This window comes from Cuculus canorus, chromosome 1 (genome assembly GCF_017976375.1).
Source record: "Cuculus canorus isolate bCucCan1 chromosome 1, bCucCan1.pri, whole genome shotgun sequence".
NCBI classification, from domain to species: Eukaryota; Metazoa; Chordata; class Aves; order Cuculiformes; family Cuculidae; genus Cuculus; species Cuculus canorus.
This window is the reverse complement of record NC_071401.1, coordinates 87,236,533-87,256,737: the sequence shown is the minus strand read 5'-3', so window position 1 is coordinate 87,256,737 and position 20,205 is coordinate 87,236,533. Positions and strand designations below refer to the sequence as shown.

The 20,205-nt window shown below is 40.0% G+C and overlaps 1 protein-coding gene across 1 annotated transcript in view; it reads left to right on the top strand.

The window, feature by feature from the left end:
* Nucleotides 1–474: 474 nt before the first annotated feature.
* The window catches only part of DMD (dystrophin), a 1,193,355-nt gene continuing 1,173,624 nt past the window's right edge, over nt 475–20,205 (top strand). The window contains exon 1 of the mRNA XM_054050369.1: nt 475–571. Coding sequence (XP_053906344.1) covers nt 487–571 — 85 coding nt within the window. The 5' untranslated portion in view covers nt 475–486. The remainder of the gene's footprint in view (nt 572–20,205) is intronic.

Genomic DNA, 20,205 nt, shown 5'->3' with positions numbered 1-20,205 from the left:
GAGACCCTTATTGCTCTCTACAGCTACCTGAAAGAAGGTTGTGGAGAGGTGGGTGCCCCAAGTGACAGGGGACAGGACAAGGGGGAATGGCCCCAAGCTGTGACAGGGGAGGTTCAGACTGAATATCAGGAAAATAAAAAAAATCACAGAAAGTGTCACCGGACACTGGCAGAGGCTGCCCAGGTTGAGTCACCATCCCTGGAGGTATTTAAAAGACGGGTAGACGAGGTGCTCACGGACATGGTTTAGTGGCAGACAGGAACGTTTGGGCTCGATGATCCAAGAGGTCTTTTCCAACCTGGCGATGCTATGATGGATTCTATGATTCGCTGGCTAATTGCTCCCGTCCTCATCGACCGCGGGTGGGGCGGGGGCAGGGGTGGACGGAGCCGCCGCCCCGGCGCTATTTCAGGGCGGGCGGCGCCACGCCGCACCTGTCCCAGCCTGGCTCCTTTCGCCTCTTTCCCTCATCTTCGCTTCTCGGGAATGGCCGAGGCGGGACGCTCCGGCCCCGCTGGGGAGGACGAAGCGGCCGCCGATGAGTTCCGCGATATCATCCGCTGCCGCTCGGGTAGGGGCTCCCAGCGGGGCGGGAGGCAGAGCCCGCGGAGGGGGGCGCACAGCGGCTCGGGGACTGAGCATCTTATACTCCTTTATATTATTATTGTTATTATTATTATTAACAACTTTTCAATGTGCTGCTCAATATAGAACGGGGCGAATCTCTCGTCTCGGTGGGACGGGAGTGCAACGTTTGTGTCCCTCTCCCAGCATGAGCGTCACCGTCAACCCCCCCTTTTTTTCCCCTGTGTGTCCCCCAAAGTGGGCTCTGGTAAATGGTTCTTAGGGTGGTTTGTGCCGCAGGTCGCTAAAGCTGTAACTGGAAGCAGCTGTAACGCTCCTCCACAGGATTAAGATAAAGTTTCAGGTGCCTGAGCTCTTTTGCTTAGTCCTGGAAAGAAACCAAATCCGTGGTAGTGAAAGGTATTTATAGACCATTCAGCATTTACTCATTTGCAGCACAAGTGCATGTGGAGCTACAAATTAAATTAACTCTTTCTGAGGCTCTATGTACTTCTCCGATAACAAGCCTTAAAATAATGGTGTCCTTGCAGACTTAAAGGACTCGTTAAAAATCATTGCTTAAAATGAATACGACGCAATTAACAAAATACTTGCTATGTATTGTGGAATAATATAGCTGCTATGTGAAATTTAACTTCAAAAGCATTGGGCTGGTATTAAGCAGAACTTACATTTTCTGTGACAGACTTTGTGAACACTGTTTTTTTGCACTAGAAGTGTAATGACACTGTTGTGGCAATATTTGGTGCTTTCCTGCTGAAGTCTCAGTTGTGCAATTCCTAGGTTGAAAATCTTCTGCTCTTGTAGCAAAGTGTCTCTTCTATTGTTACAAGCCTACTGCATTTCCCATACAAACTGCTTCTCCTTCAGCCTGGCATTTTCAGGGATGGGTATTGCCCCATGGAAGTACGAAGTGGTGGGATATGAGAGAAAGCATGTTTAGGTTTGAATTTGATGAGAGAAGGCTTTGTCCTTAAAATGTACAGACTTAAAGGCTCCAGTATTGTGTGTATGCTGGTGCAGGGGGCCGCTGTGCTGGTATGCCTATAATGTCAACAAGTGAGCACGGACCAACTGGCCATTGGTCTGAAGCTTGCTAGCTGGTCTAAAGTCCTTGAATCTTTAAGCTGTATTCGTGGGATGCTAGTGAAGTGTGTGAGAAGTGAAGAAGCAGAAAACATAAGATAAGAGATAAGGTGTACATTTCTATCTGTAGTTTCTGTGCTTATGTCTATGAAGTCATGTAGTGGAATTTTACTGGGGTAGCTGCTAACAAGCTAGATGAGGGTTATAAAAGTCTTGTACTTTCACTCAATAAACAATTTCATTTGCACCTTGAATGGAGTCCTTGCCCGATTAATGACCACAGTGGGGTTAGTAGATACTCAGTTGTTTGATTTTGTTTTCTTCTTCAAGATCTGCTTTTGGCTCCCATTTTATGTCTTTTATCTAAGTTTCTGCAGCATGAAGAGAATGAAAGAATAAAAGGGTCTGTTGAGCTGGCTCCATAGTCATTCCTGGTTAGGCGGGTTGTGTTACCTCTTATAGCTGCACATTCTTGCTGTTCCATACTTAGCTCACTTATAGTTCAGGGGTGTAAAATACAGGGTAAGGACTATGTCAGGAAAATCCCTTTTCATTTAAAGGGTCATCCCATCAGTATGTAATGGTGTATCTGGGCAGTTGCTAGTTGGAGATGAAGATATTCTTTTTGTCAACCTTCAAATTCTCTCATGTCCCCTTGATTTCCAGAAGGTGAAGTTATAATTAGTAACTTTACTGTTTAACTCGATTTCCATGGTGATGCTCATCATGGGTGTGTACCTGTTTTGTTTCAGGGATTTTTGGCAGTATAGCCCTGTGTTATCTCTTGCTCCTGCTTATCTTTCATTGTTATAATCTAACTTTGAAATGTACAGCTTAAAATCTGACCATGGGTTTTGAGAGAAGTAATATATAACAAACTAACACAGCTATCTGCACAAGTGAGGTGAGATGAACTTGTTTGATATGATGTTTGCAAGCCTGAGGATAGGTTTTTTTACCTTGGTATACCATTCTGGAGGCAGGGTACTCCATTGGTTTAGACATGCATTCATCTTGAACAATTTTAGATTGTAAGTCTTGGAAGGGCTTTTTGGGACTGAAGTGCTGGCACAGCCTCCTTAACCATGTGGTAATGGTAAGGAGGCTAAATTCAGATGGCACTTCTTAGGCCTGCAGAAAGGATTTTGTGATCCATTAAGGAAGTTCTTGGTGACTGAAAGTAAAGGTAATACAGGAAGTCTTTGGAGACTTAGGGCATCAGATAATGAAGGAGCTTTAAAAGAGATTGTATTACTTGACTCTGTTTATATTAATTTCATGCTTCAGGGGTCTACTGCTTTCTGGCATGGTGTGGAGGAAACATTTGCCCTCCTGGATATAAAACTTGACCTCTGGTAGGTGCAGGTTTTGCCTTTTTCTACCCTTTTTTTTCTCTAGTGTCATGAGATGTTGATGTACTTGCCATAGAAAAATATTCCACACTTTTTTTTTTTAGGTCTTATTGGTACTCTGAGCATTTGAATATCTTAATAAGGTGAATAGGCTGATGCAGATAGCATTAATCTGGGCATCCTGCTGTCAATTCTAGTTGAAATAATTGGAAAAAGTTATGAGTATTCACTTCACGTAAAGACAAAATAAAATCTTAAATTGTGCTAACAAGCTTTAATTCTAAGGGAAAACAGGCTCTGTGATAATTTCTCGCAGTATATTACAACACAAGAAAAAACTAGTACTAGCAATAAAATGCTTAGCAAATTGTTTAAAAACCACAAAACAGTTGTATCGCAAAAGTTGTGCCTTTGGGGAATTGTAATAGAATTGGGTCATCCATGTTGCATCTCCACAGGGATAATTACTAGCTCCGACACTAACTCATAACTTCTTGCTTCCACTTACGTGGATTGGCCTGGGTTGCATGGGTGTTTGAAGAAGATTTGCGCAAATATAGAATAGCAAAAAAGACTGTGTAAAACAACTGCAAATGAGAGCTTATTACATGTTGCAATCACTTCCCAAAACATTATTAAACATGCCAGTCTAGAAAGTGTAACTCTAATGTGTCCTACTTGGTGTCATGTTTGAACACATGGAGACCATGCCTGTGGAAATGACTGCTGCAGAGCTTAATAAAACCTATTTTTAATCTAGTTTCTCTGAAGAACATGTGGTTTCCATTGCCCAGAATTTCTTCCCTGGCTATTAAGTAAATTATCACCATCAAGTCTTGAATGCATTTGGATGGTTGCTACTTTAAAAGAATTGCTAGAGTTTAGCATTACCGTTGCAGAACTTGGTAACTCTAGTCATGTTCGGCAACAAAAAGTCCTCTGATTTCAGTTCATATGCAGCCTTTAGAAAGAGTTTAGGACCTCATTTTTCTTAACTTCTAGCAAAAAAATATGCAGATCTGGAGCAAGTAAGGACTTGATCCTCTCCATGCTTCTTTCAAAGCTGCATGACTTGAAGTTTTGACTAGAAGACAGCTGTTGTGGTCTTTATATTTAGAATGGCAATTGTGAGGAATTAACACCAAAAGTATTATACAAGTATATATCCTGGACGCTTGGATTCGTATTGTAGTATAATACTGTAAAAAGGTTTAGATACATTGTATAGTGGTGATAAAGATAGTGAAATAGACATACAATGGGTGGTTCTCCCTTCTTTCTCCTCCTTGTTATCACTGCCTTCTGGCAAACTTCGTTGGTGTGGTTCCTGTAGGTGACTAGAGCTGTTGGTACATATCCCAAACTGAATAACTTGAGTGGGTGCGTTTCTTCAAAGACCTGGAGACCTGAGAGAGTTCCCTGGGCTCATCAGAGCAGAGGAACAGCACAGAACTTCACTCTGCCCGTGTTGTGCTCTCCCTCCATGTGATGATGCCTGGTGAACTTCAGTGGTATGTCTCATTGAAAACGAATGAATTGACAGATGGTTTTGTGTAACAGTGTGTGTGCTTTGTCCAAGGTGTGGTAGCTTGCTGATCAAGGGAACTTTGTCTGCTAGTACAGTTTGCTAAGGGTCATGATGTGAGTGTATTGGGGGCTGGAACAGAGTGTTCACTACTCAAATGTGTGTGCTGCCAGAGTGGCAAAATGGCATTTGTGGAGAGCATCTGGGCAAGAAGATAAAAGTGATCTCTCAACTCAGTCTTTCTGAGGTTTAGTGGTATGCTTGTGTGGCATTTCTACCCCAGCTGCCAAGAGCTGAATCCCCTAAAAAAAGGTCATCTTACTGGTTGCTGAAGGTGGAGATTTGGCTTTCATGAATCACAGCTAGTGCTTTGCATTGGAGGGAGATTTGTACATTATATCTCTATTCCTAAAAGCGGTGTGTGGGGGAAGAGCTATGGATCTTGTCCGAAACAGCTTTAGGGGCTAAGCCAAGCTTCTCTGAGGGAAAGAGAAGGTCTTGTGGCCATAAATAGCATGCATGTGTTAAAAGAAATGTCTTGTATAGAAAAATATTTAAGTATATAAAACTTGGTTTTGGATGGATATGGTTTATCACTTAATGAAAAAAATAAAAAAAACAAACCTTATGCTGATAACTCCAAATACAAAAGTGGATACAAACTGTTCAGACTTTAACTCCTGGCCTTGCCTCTTTACCCATTGTTTTGTGGGTCACTTGTAGCAAGCAATTTAAGGACAGAAGCTGCTGGTGATGTGATAACAATAGTCTCCTATTCTTGTTCATTCCACTTCAGGAAATAGATCTGCTGTGTCTAACAGGAAGAATGAAGTCAAATGGATATTTTCCCCCCTATTTATGCATTTAGAAAGCATGGGGCCCGGTATGTTCAGAAGTGTTGATCACTTGGCAGTAATATTTTTGTATATTAAGAAGCTCTGATATTTCCAGTGTAAATCTAAAACACTACACATTTCTTAAGCTAGCTTTAGCAGGGCAACGTCTGTAAACAACTAGCATTTTAGGTAGTTAAGTACAGGTCTGTGGGCTTTTTCTGGTGTACAACAGCTGATTCTGTCCTGAGAATAAGTATACTCATCTTGTGAGTATCTGTAAGACTTGCTGGACATCTAAAGGTAATAGATTAATTTTCATTAAAAGGGTCTCCTGCTATTTGGATCTCAAACTGTGAGCATTCAGTTCAACACTTCTCCTGTCTGCCTCTCCATTTTAAGATAGGAATCATTACTGACTTGAAATAGTGACTTGTTTGTTGTCATCATCAAAGGGGAAAAAAAACCTGCCTACCTTGGCATTAAGTAACTCTGAAGTGTAAATGCCTTCTTTGAGAAAGATAACCTATCTCCTGCCATGTGCAAGTGTCTTTCTGTGGGCTGCTCTTCATTGTTGAATCTGTGATTGCTCTTAAGTAAAACCCCACATCTTATTTCTCGGGCTTGGTGGGCATTGTGCCATTTTGTGTAATCTGACAAAAGTATTGCACTAAATTTCAAGGTTAGTTTTGTGCTGTCCTTATCCTATGTGATTGAGATCAAGAGCACAATGTGATTGAATTATGCTGCAGCATGCAATCAGATACCATAAATAGCATTATCTACATAAAGTCTTGGAGCAGTTGCTGGGCTGCTTCTAAAGTGCACTTTGGCTTGGATAGTGAAGCCATAGTTTGGATCATTGTTTTTTAGCATCAATCTGTTTAACTAATCTATTTTCCAGTTTGGAGTACTCATTGAATTGTAGAGAAATGTACACTAACTAAAGCCAGTTCATACTTTGCTCACAGGTTGCAAAAGCTCTTGGTACCTCTTGTTCAGTTGCTGTACATGATCCTTATCAAATAGGAAGTGCACTTTTATCAGACTGTTTAGAGTGTTTGTCCTGCCTAGGGATCTTCATTTTCACTTTGTTGTACAAGGAGAAAAGGAAAAAAGACTTGCACCTCCACAACCCTCCCTCCACCCTCTTCCCCCCCAAAAAAACCAAAAACCTGAAGATAATGATGGATGGGAGGAGAAGCTATAAAGAATAAAATTAGTGAAAACTTCTGGGTGAGCTGTGGCCCTAAATAAGCTTGCTGCTACAGAGGATGTCTGGCATTGTTTTATTCAAAAGGCAAGGTATAGTTTAGGACATAATATCTGACTTTTATCTCAAGGCAGTATAGTAACAAGCAGTCATTGAAGCAAAACTGTTATTTAGTCATGATTTCATGACTTCGTGATGTTAACCTTTTTTTTAGGTGATGGAGTCTGCTCTTTGCATTTTCTCTTAATGCCAAGGAAAATTTGTTATTTTGATGTTTGGAATTTATTAAACTGCTTACAAATGAGTTAATTTGACATTTTAACGTTATGTCATAATATCAGTAGAAGTAGGCTAGCATAATAAGTTTGCCTAATAAATTTATATTCAGTAGGATTTTTGTTCTTGATGGCCCATATCTGCTGTGAACCATCTTCATGAACTGTCTTCAGCCTTGTGGGCTGCTTTTGAAGTGCGAGGAACAAATCTGTTACACTATGACCTGAATCTGTTTTGGGTTGTTTTTTTTTTCTAGTCCCACATGTGCCTTACAATTCTAGGGGAATCCATTCCTTAAACTAATAACATAGTAAGCACATATGTTCCTGAGAAAAACTAGCAAATAGGAAACCAAAATCTTCTATTCAACATTTTAGTTTTTATGTTGGTTTTTCCACTCGCAGTAATTAGGCTAATTCAATTAGGATCTTTCCCCTTTTATCTCAAGCATAATGTGTTGCTGAAGACTAGATGGAAATAACTCAGCATTGTCAATGTGCATTTGCAAAGTATTGAATGCTTCACCTGAAGGCTAGCCAACTCCTCAGAAGGACTTCTGGTTGTTGTGGAAATAGCATTGTTTAAATCTGCAGAACTAACTTCATAACTTTGCAACTCTGGAAAAGTCTCACTGGTTACTGCTGGTCTCCATATTGATAGAAATGTCAGTGTTCTGCAAGAAAATTGTGAATCTGCAGAGGACTTGCTGCTTGGTTTATATTCTTTCCCTACGGGTTCCTGCACCCAACAGATGGGTGAAGAACGTTTCTTCTGTGTGAAGAAATTTTCTGGTCTGGTTCCCAATCCATCTTGGACTTGCTAAATTTATGTTAATGCAGTCATCTATTTTCCTTCCTCTTTGTGATGCTGGCAGCTGGTGACAGTAATAATGGCAGTGGTGTTGGAAGATGTCCTGTCCTCTGGGGTGACTGTTAGGCTCTTTATAGCTATGAAAAAAAATAACAAAGACTATCAGTAGTGCAGAAAAGATAACCTGAGGCTGCTTCTGTTGAGGTAGGTTCCTGTACTTCCAGACTCTGTAGGCAATCGGCAAAGAATTTGGTTCATTAGAGATAATTAAAGGAAGCACTGGCCATTAATTGGATGTAATGTTCTACAGTAGCAGTTGCTGAGCTTTCCCTGCCCTTTTGGGGTAAGAGAACTATTTGTTTGAATGTAATCAGATGGGTAAATATGATGGCCTTCAGGCAGTCTTCTCCGTTACTGCTGAGCTATACCGTGTGATCTTGTCTAGTACTGTGATCTTATAGGTTTCTACCAGGTGTCCTGCTAAACAGAGACAGAAGTCCCCAAAAGGAGTGTGAGGTTATGATTTGCATGGCAATGTAGAAAATTAATTCATCATGGTGATTGGCATTTGCTGATAGTTAGAGAGGCATATATAATACTAATGCATTCTTCTTGCAAGACTGAGAAGTCAATTAAACCCCATGCAGCTGAGACAGATCCCTTTTCATCAAGATTTCCTTCAAGGCTCATGTGACTTCCTCCAGATAATAAATTAGAAACTGGGAATGGAATACCAGAGACAATTCTATTCTTTAAATTCTTAATACAAACGTCCTCAGATTGCTAGGGGAAAAAGTCAGCTATGGTAGATTCTCCCCACCTCCCCTTAAAAATTGGCTTTGAAAAAGAAATCCCTCACTGACTCATTTAGACTTATGTAAAATATTCTACTGGAAAGTTCTTAGTGATGCGATATGTCAGGATTTCAGTCATCTGTCGTGAGAAAGAAGAGAAGGTACTATGCATAGACACATGACTACTGCAGTTAAACAACTAATTCATATTCAAAATATAAGCACTCACTAGAAAGAGTTTAAAGCTTCTGCAAACCTAGAATCATTTTAAAAGCTGCAGAGCTTAAATTTTGTGAAAGTACTGTGGTGTTGGGGTTTTTTGTGACTAGGCTTTTAAAAACAATTTTCTGCTTAATAAGTATTAAAAATATCTTTTGTCTCTTGCAGCTGTTGTGATTTGAACGATAGTTCTGAGTTTTAAACTGTTTACTTCCTGAAATTGTTTTGAAAATTATTCATTATGCAGGCTATAATAATAAAGGAGATGTTTTTGAAGTATGAATCTATATAAACCCTGTGGAATCCCGACTTCATTACAAAATATGAACTCAGTGTTCCATGTTCCAAAATGTTATACCTCTAGCATCCTAAACAGATAAGGCTATATGTCAATCAAACTACAGAGATACGATATTTAAAACCCATGCTTAATCTTTCATGAGTGCCTCTCATAGTTGGCAGAATGGAGGATTCTTCATTCTATCTGAAATTGAAATAAGTTTTGCAATAGCAAATGTTCTTTAAATGAAAAAAAGTAAAGTTCACTAAGAATTGCAGTGGTGGAATGGGGAGCGCAGCTGCAGCTAAGCACGAGATTGCTTGCCAGTATATGCCATAACATGGACTGATGGAGAACTTACTACTCAATATAGGTCTATAGAAAATACCCGAAAACCCTCCGGGTACAAGTGTGGCAAACAAACAAAAAAACCCAACAGAAACCCCAAACCAGATAGCATCTCTTTTCCTCTGAAAAGAGAAGAGAGAAAGCCTAATTGAGTTTCCTTGCCATAGCAGTGTGATATGTTGCAGTTCTGACTTTAATGTTGATTAACTACTGTTAATCTACTTGTAACTGAGCAAGATAAATCTCCGTTATATTTCATGTGTGGATGCCCCATCCTCTGATCACATCCAGCTTTATCTCATGTGCATACTTCTGAACCTAATCCCCTCAGCAGGCTTTCCTCTGACTTCAGAGAAAGCTTCAGCAATTGCACCTGCCTCCAGGGTGGACGTGCCACTATCGTGTAGCCCCAAGAGCTTGACTGATAGCTCTGTCATATGGATTTGAGGGTCCTGTCAGAACTTTATACAACTCACTAAAGTTAAAAATGCTTATGAGTGAAGTTGCAACCAAAGCACTTCTCCTTTACAGTGTGGCTACCAGCAGCCTGAACTATAGCCTGGGCACTTGATGTGTTAGCCCTAACTGCTAGGCATTGTACCAAAAATAGCATGACGGTAGCTGGTGACAACTCTGGAAAGAGAGCACCATGTGAACAATATTTCATTGTAAAAGAGAAAGTATGGGGTGTAGTGGTACCAGAGTGATCAAAAGTAGTAGGTGATAGGGTGGCCTGTCAAGTGGTATTCCAGTAAAGAAGGGGAAGGCTTGCTTGTTAGTCGCAAATGCTCTAACTGTGATTCCTTGCCACAGAACTGTTAATAAGGGAAAGAGAGATGAAGCCTTAAAATAGATAAATGTATTCCCTATATATAACACCGTGAATGTGTGGCAGATAGTGCTATTGTTGAAGTGCTGCATTAGTTTAGGAGTTACAGCTTCAGAGTTTTAGTTAAATACTACTGGAAAGAGCATATCCTATGTGCTTCTACCTAGACAAAAAATTTGCACAAAGAAAGGTATAGTATATTAAAATCTAAACCAATTGAGAGTGACTGGATGTGAAGAAATACGTGTTTCTCTCCTTTGTCTCAGGCACATGTGATATATGTATGCTGAGGAAGGAAAAGAAAATTTAATTTCATAGAATGAATCATAGAATGGTTTGGGTTGGAAGGGACTTTAAAGATCACCTAGTTCCAACCCCCCTGCCACGAGCAGGGACACCTCCTGCTAGATCAGACTGCCCAAGGCCCCATCCAATCTGGCCTTGAACACTTCCAGGGAGGGGTCATGCACAACTTCTGTGGGCAACCTGTTCCAGTGCCTCACCACCCTCATCATGAAGAATTTCTTCCTAATGTCTAAGCTAAATCTTCCCTGTTCCATTTTAAAGCCACCCTCCCGTGTCCTATCACTACATGCACTTGTAGAGAGCCCCTTCCCAGCCTTCTTGTACACCTCTTTCAGGTACTGGGAGGCCACTATAACGACTCCTCGAAGACTTCTCTTCTCTAGGCTGAACAACCCCAACTCTCAGCCTGTCCTTATAGCAGGTATTTCACTTCAAATTTCTTACTAAATATTTTCATGTAATTAATTTAGAATGTTGCTGGCATCAGTTTGCAGAACACTTGACAAAGAGGAACTTGGTGTATTTTTGTTTTCAGAACTTCAAGTACCAAATCATGTAAATCCAATCAGATCCTAAAACTGGCACTGGAATTAAACTGGCTTTGTTTTGCGTAAGAGTTTGCCTGTGTAGGAGCTAACTTCACAGGCATTTCATACAGACGTGTGACTAGAATAAGGCTATCCCTTTACGTGGTTGTTGTGAACCAGAAATTTCATTAATTTAACTTCGGTGTATATGCAGTTTATTTAATGAAGTGATGAACAAAGTATATAAGCTTGAATACACTGAAAGGCAACACAAACTGTGTATAATGATACATGGGATTTGATCCTTTCCTTCCCCCATTATCCTGATGAGAAGTTTATCCTCTTATTGCTGTCTGTAACTTAAGAAAACTAAATTCAGCTGTTTCTTTAACACGTTTATTTGTTCAAAGATAGTCTATTCAAGCATGAACAAAGATACTTGAGTCAATTATCAAGATCAGTGGCAACTTCAGGTGTGTGAAATGTAATTTATTTTCTTTTACATAGGGAACATGCTTGACATTTAGTAATGAACCTGATCAAGTTTATGTAATGATGAGGTTTGTATTTGACATTTGTATTTGTGTTGCTTGAATGCTGAGTTTCTATCTCAATTCAGGGAGGTTTACTAGTAATGCCGTAGGATCCCTCACTTCTAACTTAGAGCACTCGTACTCAAATAATGCTTTTGGATTTGTTTGGAGCTGCATCACTGCACATCGTATATCCTACACAGTCTTGCCTGTGATCCTTGGAGTAGGGTTCTACACTTGAGTGTTTTGTGAAATGCTTTTGCCAACTCCACTGATCAGCACATCAAAATTTTTTTCAGGAGGAATAAAATCCAGTGATTTGTCATTTAATATAATCTTGTTATGGTCAGGTAGATGTTTCAAAGCCATAATTACAATAGGCTCCTGGTTAAGAGAGCTTAGTTTTCTTTAGAAGAAAATTAGTGTCTCAATAGTTAATGAGCATAGCTTGCTTTCACAGTAATACATCTTAATTAGGACTGATATCTTGGTGTTTTGGAGACTAAAGAGGTCATATACCAGTTTAAACATAATATGTCTAATAGTTAAAAACAAGCAACATGATCCACCAAAACTCAATGATGTAAAACAGGACACAATAGAATCTGTCTTCCTTTACTCAGGGTCATGTTTACCTGTGTTCCTAGATCCATTAATACATTTTGAATTCTAGAGCATCAGTTTTCTTATAGAGCAACTGGACTATGCTTTTTTACTTAACAGAGGTAATTCCGAGATACAGCTTTATAATGAACTTGAATTATCTCAGTATGTACTTTATCAAAAATATGATACAGCTGTAATGAAATCATAGTTCAAAAAACCAGCTGTAGTAGTTTATCAATTCAGCTAGTCTTCCTCCTCCTTTATCCTGTCTTAAAACAAAGTACCAGTGGAGTTGAAGGAGAGAGTGCTTACACAAAATGCAGGTTGCCCTTTGTTGATACTGTTTGATCAGAATGTGTAAAATACGTATTTTTCTTCCTGATGAAGTTTGTTTCAATTTTGCCATGGAGTCATAACTTTATTGTTAAACATGGAAAAATTGACTTATGTTAGGTTTGCTCCTCTTAGAGCAGCAGACTGCATTATAAATGCTTCCTAGATTTGATCATACTTTATTTGCAGAAAAAAAAAAGTGCATAAAAACATACAAAGTTTAAAGCAAGGTTGAAAACTGTAGCCTCAAGAGCATACTTTGCAGATGTGTGTGCTTCAGTGTTCTTCTCACCCTCTGCCTTCTTCATGCCAGTCAGTACGAAAAACAAGACTAGGGAAAAAGATTGTCTAGGAATATCAACCTGATGTGTACTATACCGGAATGAAGATTGAGGAGTGTAAGAAAAGGTCTAAAACTTTTTAGCAGTTATTCTCTCTGGATGCTGCTTCTTTTTAGCAGCACTTCTATCTTGCATTCCCCGGATGTAAGTTTCTGTGCTCAGAAGAATACACCACGGACAGAAAGTGTGATGGTAAGAGCAGTCGGATGAGTGTGGGATGTATGTTTTGGTTCCCAGGTTTTCTGTTGTCTCCTAGTGGAGATGGCAAAAGTCTTGTGGTCCATTCTCCCTCTCTATGAAATAGAAAAAGTAGCACTGGGGATAGTGTTTTGGGAACGTGTATTTGTGTGTTGGTGGCTTTTTTTCTGCACCAGTATGTCTATTAGAGATGCATTAACAGTTCTATTATGTTTTGTAGTACAATACAATAAATAACTAGCTGGCGAGTAAACTGTAGAGGAGACAAATGTCCTGAAACATGTCAAAGGTAGCATATAAAATAGACTCCTTTTTTCAGCACTGCAAACTGTTATCCTGGTGAGGTTTTATCTGTTTCCTTCCCTCCTTCCCTCCTTCCCTCCTTCCCTCCTTCCCTCCTTCCCTCCTTCCCTCCTTCCCTCCTTCCCTCCTTCCCTCCTTCCCTCCTTCCCTCCTTCCCTCCTTCCCTCCTTCCCTCCTTCCCTCCTTCCCTCCTTCCCTCCTTCCCTCCTTCCCTCCTTCCCTCCTTCCCTCCTTCCCTCCTTCCCTCCTTCCCTCCTTCCCTCCTTCCCTCCTTCCCTCCTTCCCTCCTTCCCTCCTTCCCTCCTTCCCTCCTTCCCTCCTTCCCTCCTTGTTATTGGAATCATTTGTCTATACTGTTTTTTATGAAGAACAAGAAGGAAGAATGCCACACTCATTATAGACTAGTATATAAAAATAATGATCAGCTAGTGTCTGTTACTTTGCCTTCTGCTCATAGATAAAATTCTGCACTCAGGCTGGTCTGCAGTGTTTAGAATTGGCAGGAGAGGTAACATGGTTTTAACTTAAGGCTTGCACAAATTTTGTGGTACTTTCAGAAGTAAAGTGACATCTTGACTTATGAATGCAGCCTTTAAAAATACTCTGGCAAAAGTTAGTAGCCCTCTTCTAGGGAGAGGAAAGAGGGTCGAGCTGAAAGAAGCAATCTCGATTGAAGAATGCACGCTGCCCAGTTCTACACAGAAATGTCCTGGATCTCTTAATCAGACAACACATTTGAGGTTTTAATAATGTCATATGAAGAAATACAGTAACGGCTGTGAAATCTGTGGCTCACAAGAATGAAAAAGTGAACGCTTTTCAAGAATGGAAGTGGAGTTTATGCATCTGCCAAAGAAGTTGGAAAAAGGTGTTTAAAGAATTCCAAAGTACATATGTAAAATGTGGCATTGTAGCATCACAGATTGCTCTGTAACATACGAAGAATACACAGACTTCTAGGGTCCTGAATCTTATCCCTCAGAAAGAGAAGAGGAGAAATTATGCAGATGGTACTGCAGCAATGGATGTCAGCCTAAACTATCTCAATGTTAAGCAGATGAGTTTGAGCTGTAATTTAATTGTATAAAAATTTGAAGAACATAAACCACCTTGGTTTAAAGTCTTTGTAAATGAACATTTTATTTGCAGAACCACATCTCCTGCTGTCAAGTTTCACAGCAGATTATGATGATAATCCTACCTAAATGGTTATGTATCCAATTAGTAGTATGTGTTACCAATACACTGTAGCCTTGGAAGAGTTTAGTATTCAAGTAATGCATTCTTTGTGGAGAAGGTTGCATGGTAAAGGATATGGATTAGAATTTTGGCCATTTTCCTGTGTGTGTCTCTAATTATGAAGTATGAAGACATCTTTGTATTGCTAAATGCATTGTCTAACTATATTTTCCTAATATATAGCTATATATAATGCAGAAATCTTGAATAAAAATTTTAAGTTCCAGTCCTATAGTTCCTGTGCCAGACGGTGGCCAGCTACTATTATCCTGCAACTACCTATACCAATTAGATAGTCAAACTCCTGTCTAGTCTTGAGAGAAGTTTAAAAAGAGGTGAAAATCATGTAAATAACTGCATAGCGTGGAAAATTGGATTCCCATTGCTTCACAAGATAGTTCTTACCAGAATAAAGCAGTAGACCCTGATAGGAATTTTCCAGTGGTATGAAAAATGGGAATGTATGCTTTGTGGAGCGAAAATACTCTATGGAAAATGGTAAACTATTGAGCTTCTTCATTTTAGAAATAAACAATGTAGCTTGCTTGTACTTGGTGTCTTGAGGAATAACTGACCTTTTTGAGATCATAAAGAGCCAATGCTTCATGAGTGCCATTTCAGTAAGTGACATGCTTCCAAGCTTCGGTTAAGATAAACAATTTGATTTGAGGATAAGGCTTTTTAAGGCTTGTGTCTACTGTTATCTCTCATTGAGATTTTGGAGTAGATATTAAAAAGTCAGCATGCTGCGAATGAAGATTTTTGAGGCCATTCCTTTAAAGCAGAAGATCTGAGACTTTTTGACTGCATGAGATGGCTTACATGTGTTTGAAGCCTTAGAGTATGTTTTGGTGACTGTATGTTAGTTTTTCATCCTTTCTATATTGCGCCTTTTGAATATTTTCAAACTTAGCATGAGACTAGAACAACTACTAAACAGTTTTAATGCTCAGTCTTACAGCGAGATAGCTGTACATGACAGTTTGTCTTAAGCTTGATGTGTGCTTGCTTGGTCTCTGACAGAAGCTATTAAAGACAAATCCAAATACTTCAGGTTAAATTTTGCTCCTGCATCCATAAACATTGACTGGAATGCAGTAGGATCCTGTATTGAGAAGAAAAGAGGAATCACACTGTTTTGTACCATAGAGTAAAATTTTTGTTGTCTCGTTTTAAGTCAGAATTCATTCAGAATACTGTTGTGTGGTATTATAATTTAAAACCCTAAACACTAAGCCCGTGCAGCCTGGTAGTGACAAGATGGAGCCTTCTCCCACCTACAGGCTTGTAAGTGCAGTTCAGGTATTGATTGATGGCCAGATATAACCTCTGTTGTCTGGAGGTGGTGTAGGCATAAAGAATATTAGCATAGGGAAGGATAATTTCCCGGCCTTGGATCTGCTGTAGACTTTTGTGTTTCAGCTACGTTATCCATCTGTCTATGTTCTCTTACGAGATATATACTCTAGCATAGCAGTATAAGCAGTTCGATTTTAATAGCTCTTGCTGGAAGAGGTTAAGAAGAAAAGAGATGGGAAAATCTATTCATCTTTAAAAAGATTTCTTTTAAGTGATTTTCCATAACAAGTTGTTTAAATATTTAATGCAATGTAAACAAACCAGTTCTTTTACAAGGAATACCTTCATTAAATATCTAATCAAGGCGGATGCATATATTGTCTGCCATGACAGGCGGACTTGGAAGGTGCTTACCTAAGGAAGAGAAAATGTATTCTATAAAATGATCAGATAATAGATAAGTTTCTAGCTTGCAAGCTCTTTCTGAAGCACTAATGGGATTGTTGACCTCAAGCTTTGCAGCAAAGTATTTTAAATCTTCTAACTCAATGAGGCACATAAGTTAGTGTACATACACAGGAGTATATTTGCATTGTGACTCTCACATCTTGCATTCATATGTGCACAATTGAATCTCTCATGAGGGATGTTACTTAAAACCTAGGGAAATTCTCTAGGCTATAAATTTTGGTAAATGGCTGCTTTTTCAGGGTTCATGTCCTGTATGTCTTTCTGTAAACTTGCTTTCTCAAATGTTCCTTTCCCTGACCAACTTTGACTCATGGCAAACTAACAAGGGAGATCCTTTTTGACCTGCTATCTGTATTCTAAAGTCTCCTCACAAAACCCTACTTGCTCCCTCTCTTCCTTAATGCTACTGATAATGCACTTTTATATATGGTATCTTGTTGTTACACTGCTGCCCTGAGTGATGCTGCTTGTTCTCAGGCTGGCTGGTGATGACAGTCTTTTCACGTGGATTCAGTTGCTATATAATGTATTTTTGGTTTGAAGCTTGTGGTTGCACGCTTCTGTGAGGCTCTTGACCACAGTTACAGAGTTATGCATCTCTGTTTTTTATTTTTTATTATTTTTTTTTCGCATAGGCAGTACTGGATTTCAGAGGCAGGGTTAACAGCAGGAGAGTTTAAAATACTGTTAAAGGGAATTATTAAACTGTGAAAGCTCCAAAGACTGTTTGTGTCCAAAGCATCTGTACAAGTTCACTTTGAATTAGATCGGCAAAAGTCCTTTCTGTCTACGAAATCTGTAAAACTGGTGTTTCCCTCTAAACTGTGATCCCAGCTGGTGTTGGGCTTTAAATGCCATGAGATGTATTTTGCAGTTGGCTTTCATTTCGGAAAAATGATACTGCATATCACTGTAGTCTGTTACTCTTTGAATCAGTTATAATCAGGAATGAAATCTATTTGGAGCAGTAAGTTATGATATAATGATTGAAACGTGTTATGGCTTATCTATGGGAGTCTTCCTATCAAAGCTGTTTTGTACCCCCTCCCTCCTAATTACCTGTTACTGCACCTCTGGGGTCTAATCTTGGCCACATAGGAAGTAACAAAGAAGGGTGAAATAAAGTTCTCTGCTGGAGCGTAATGCTTTTATATCCACTAACTCTATAACTGGCCTGCTTGTAGACATGAAGGAAAATGTCATGAGGAAACAAATAGCGAGTCTCTGCAGTTACTCTGCACAGCAGCCCTGTGACAGCAGAGACTCCAATGGGTGTTGTAAATGCTTTGCTTACTCCTCCCAGCGCCACCCTTTGCCATAATTGCACTACCTCTGCCTCTAATAAAACATATCCTCTTTAGTCTTGTGGGGTGGGTTTTTTTTGTTTGGGTTTTTTTGTTTGTTTTTCTTTTTTCCTGTTTTGTTTTATTCTTCCTGTTGAGCTTGATTTCACACCTATTTATGACCCCTTTTCCTGTTGCGTCTCTTGCCCTGGAAAGAATGGGAGTGTGGAGTGTTGCCTTCTTCAAAATATAATTGAAATCGATGTAAAATAAAATTATGATAATGGGAAGGAGCTTCTGTTATTTAGTGATTTGAGTACTTGAAATATCTCAGAAAAGTGTTTTTCTGCATTTTAACCCAAAAGAAATGAGAACTTTAATTCTGAATATGTACATCGTACCTCTTAATGGTTGGGGGTTTTATTAGCAATTCATAGACAATAATGCCCAATGTATAGTTCATTTTAATTAATTTTCATTGAGAAGTCACAATATAGTGGATATTTTAATTGGATATTGCTAAAAACTCTGATTCAGTGTCTTTAGCAGGGCTGCCAATATGGTCAGCTTTGTTCTTGCTATATTTGTTCTTTAAATTTACATTTCATTATCTTATAGAAGTTATGTAATTGTATTAAAATGTAAACCCCTATGCATTTAAGAACTTAAACAATCTGCTGAGTTAAAGCACAGTAGCTAAGACGTGTGTGTGGAAATCATTGCATTGCTTTTCCTAGAGGTAGTTTTCTTATTTCATGTTTTGTGAGAAATCTTCTGCTGTCCATAACTACTTATTTATCAATGGGAGCTATGTGAAATAAAGGCTGTGGCTTCAAGTCTATGCCATTGATGATGAGGATTACTAACAAAATGGCACATCAATGTTGAATATGATGTTGTCATAAAATCATAGAATCACTAGGTTGGAAAGGATCCACTGGATCATCGAGTCCAGCCATTGCTAACAATCCATAAAACATGCCCCTCAGCACCTCACCCACCTGTCCCTTGAACACCTCCAGGGAAGGTGACTCAACCACCTCCCTGGGCAGCCTGTTCCAGTGCCCAATGACCCTTTCTGTGAAAATTTTTTTTCCTGATGTCAAGCCTGAACCTCCCCTGGTGGAGCTTGAGGCCATTCCCCCTTGTCCTGTCCCCTCTCACTTGGGAGAAGAGGCCAGCTCCCTCCTTTCCAAACCTCCTTTCAGGTAGTTGTAGAGAGCAATGAGGTCTCCCCTCAGCCTCCTCTTCTCCAGGCTAAAGAAACCCAGCTCTCTGAGCCACTCCTTGTAAGAACTCCTTGTTCTCCAGACCCCTCACCAGCTTCATTGCTTTTCTCTGGACACGCTCCGGAGCCTCAACATCCTTCTTGTGGTGAGGGGCCCAGAACTGAACACAGTACTCAAGGTGCGGTCTCACCAGTGCCGAGTACAGAGGGAGAATAACCTCCCTGGACCTGCTGGTCACGCCGTTTCTGATCCAAGCCAAGATGCCATTGGCCTTCTTGGCCACCTGGGCACACTGCTGGCTCATGTTCAGTCAGCTGTCAACCAACACCCCCAGGTCCTTCTCCTCCAGGCAGCTTTCTAGCCAGACTTCTCCCTCCTTCCACAAGGGCTTCTCTGTTCACAAACAGCAGGTCGAGGAGCGCACCCTACCTTGTCGGCTCACTCACTAGTTGTGTGAGGAAGTTGTCTTCCACACACTCCAGGAACCTCCTAGATGCTTCCTTTCTGCTGTATTGTCACCATACATTGTCCTTGCAGAATGACAGAAAGATCGGTATCTTGCATGAGGTTGAAAGTGCTCCTATTTCTTTTAAAAACTGAACATTTTTTACTCTTAGTATAATCATATTGCTTGCTTTTGGGGTGCTGTGGTGAGTTCTCATTGGCACTGAACGCAATCACTTGACTGTAATGGTCAGAAAAGAGTAGGATGCAAGAAAACCCATAAAAACCAAAAGACCAATTCTGCATATTTTCAGGTATTTAAATATCTCTTTTCAGGAAAATATCTAAATGGAATACACAGCATACATCTATGATTGTTTTTATGTAGACGAAGAAAAACTTTTAATTCTGTTTACCACGTGGTTTCTAGCACTGAGAAGGAGAAAGCAACCCTTAGCTTCAAGCTACCAGTCTGAAGGAAAGCATGAAAACCTCTAGTCAATTACTATCCATCACTAGCCACCCCACCTCAAGTGGGGATTTCATTTATGGGCATAATGTCTCAGTTTAAGCAGCACAAATTCTCCATCTATATTCAGACAGTCTTGCTGAGGCTGTGGGACCAAATTTTATTTTTCACTCGGTCAGTTAATAAAATCCACCTGTGACCTGCCAGCCAGGGCAACGTATACCCAACCTTGTGTTAAATTCCTTAATTTGTCTCTCTTTCAGTCCAGTAATTCATGAGGGTGATTCTGTCCAGTTAACAGCAAAACCCAAGCTCTGCTACCTCTTATAGAAGGGGGTCATGCCCTCCTTGTTCTCTTCAGAGCATCCATGTTCATCCTGGTGGTTGTGCACCCACATCTTGAGCACTTGTGCCTCAGGGGAAAGAAAAGTATTGCTCACGCCTTTGTGGGAGTTGGGACCATGTGCAAAACCT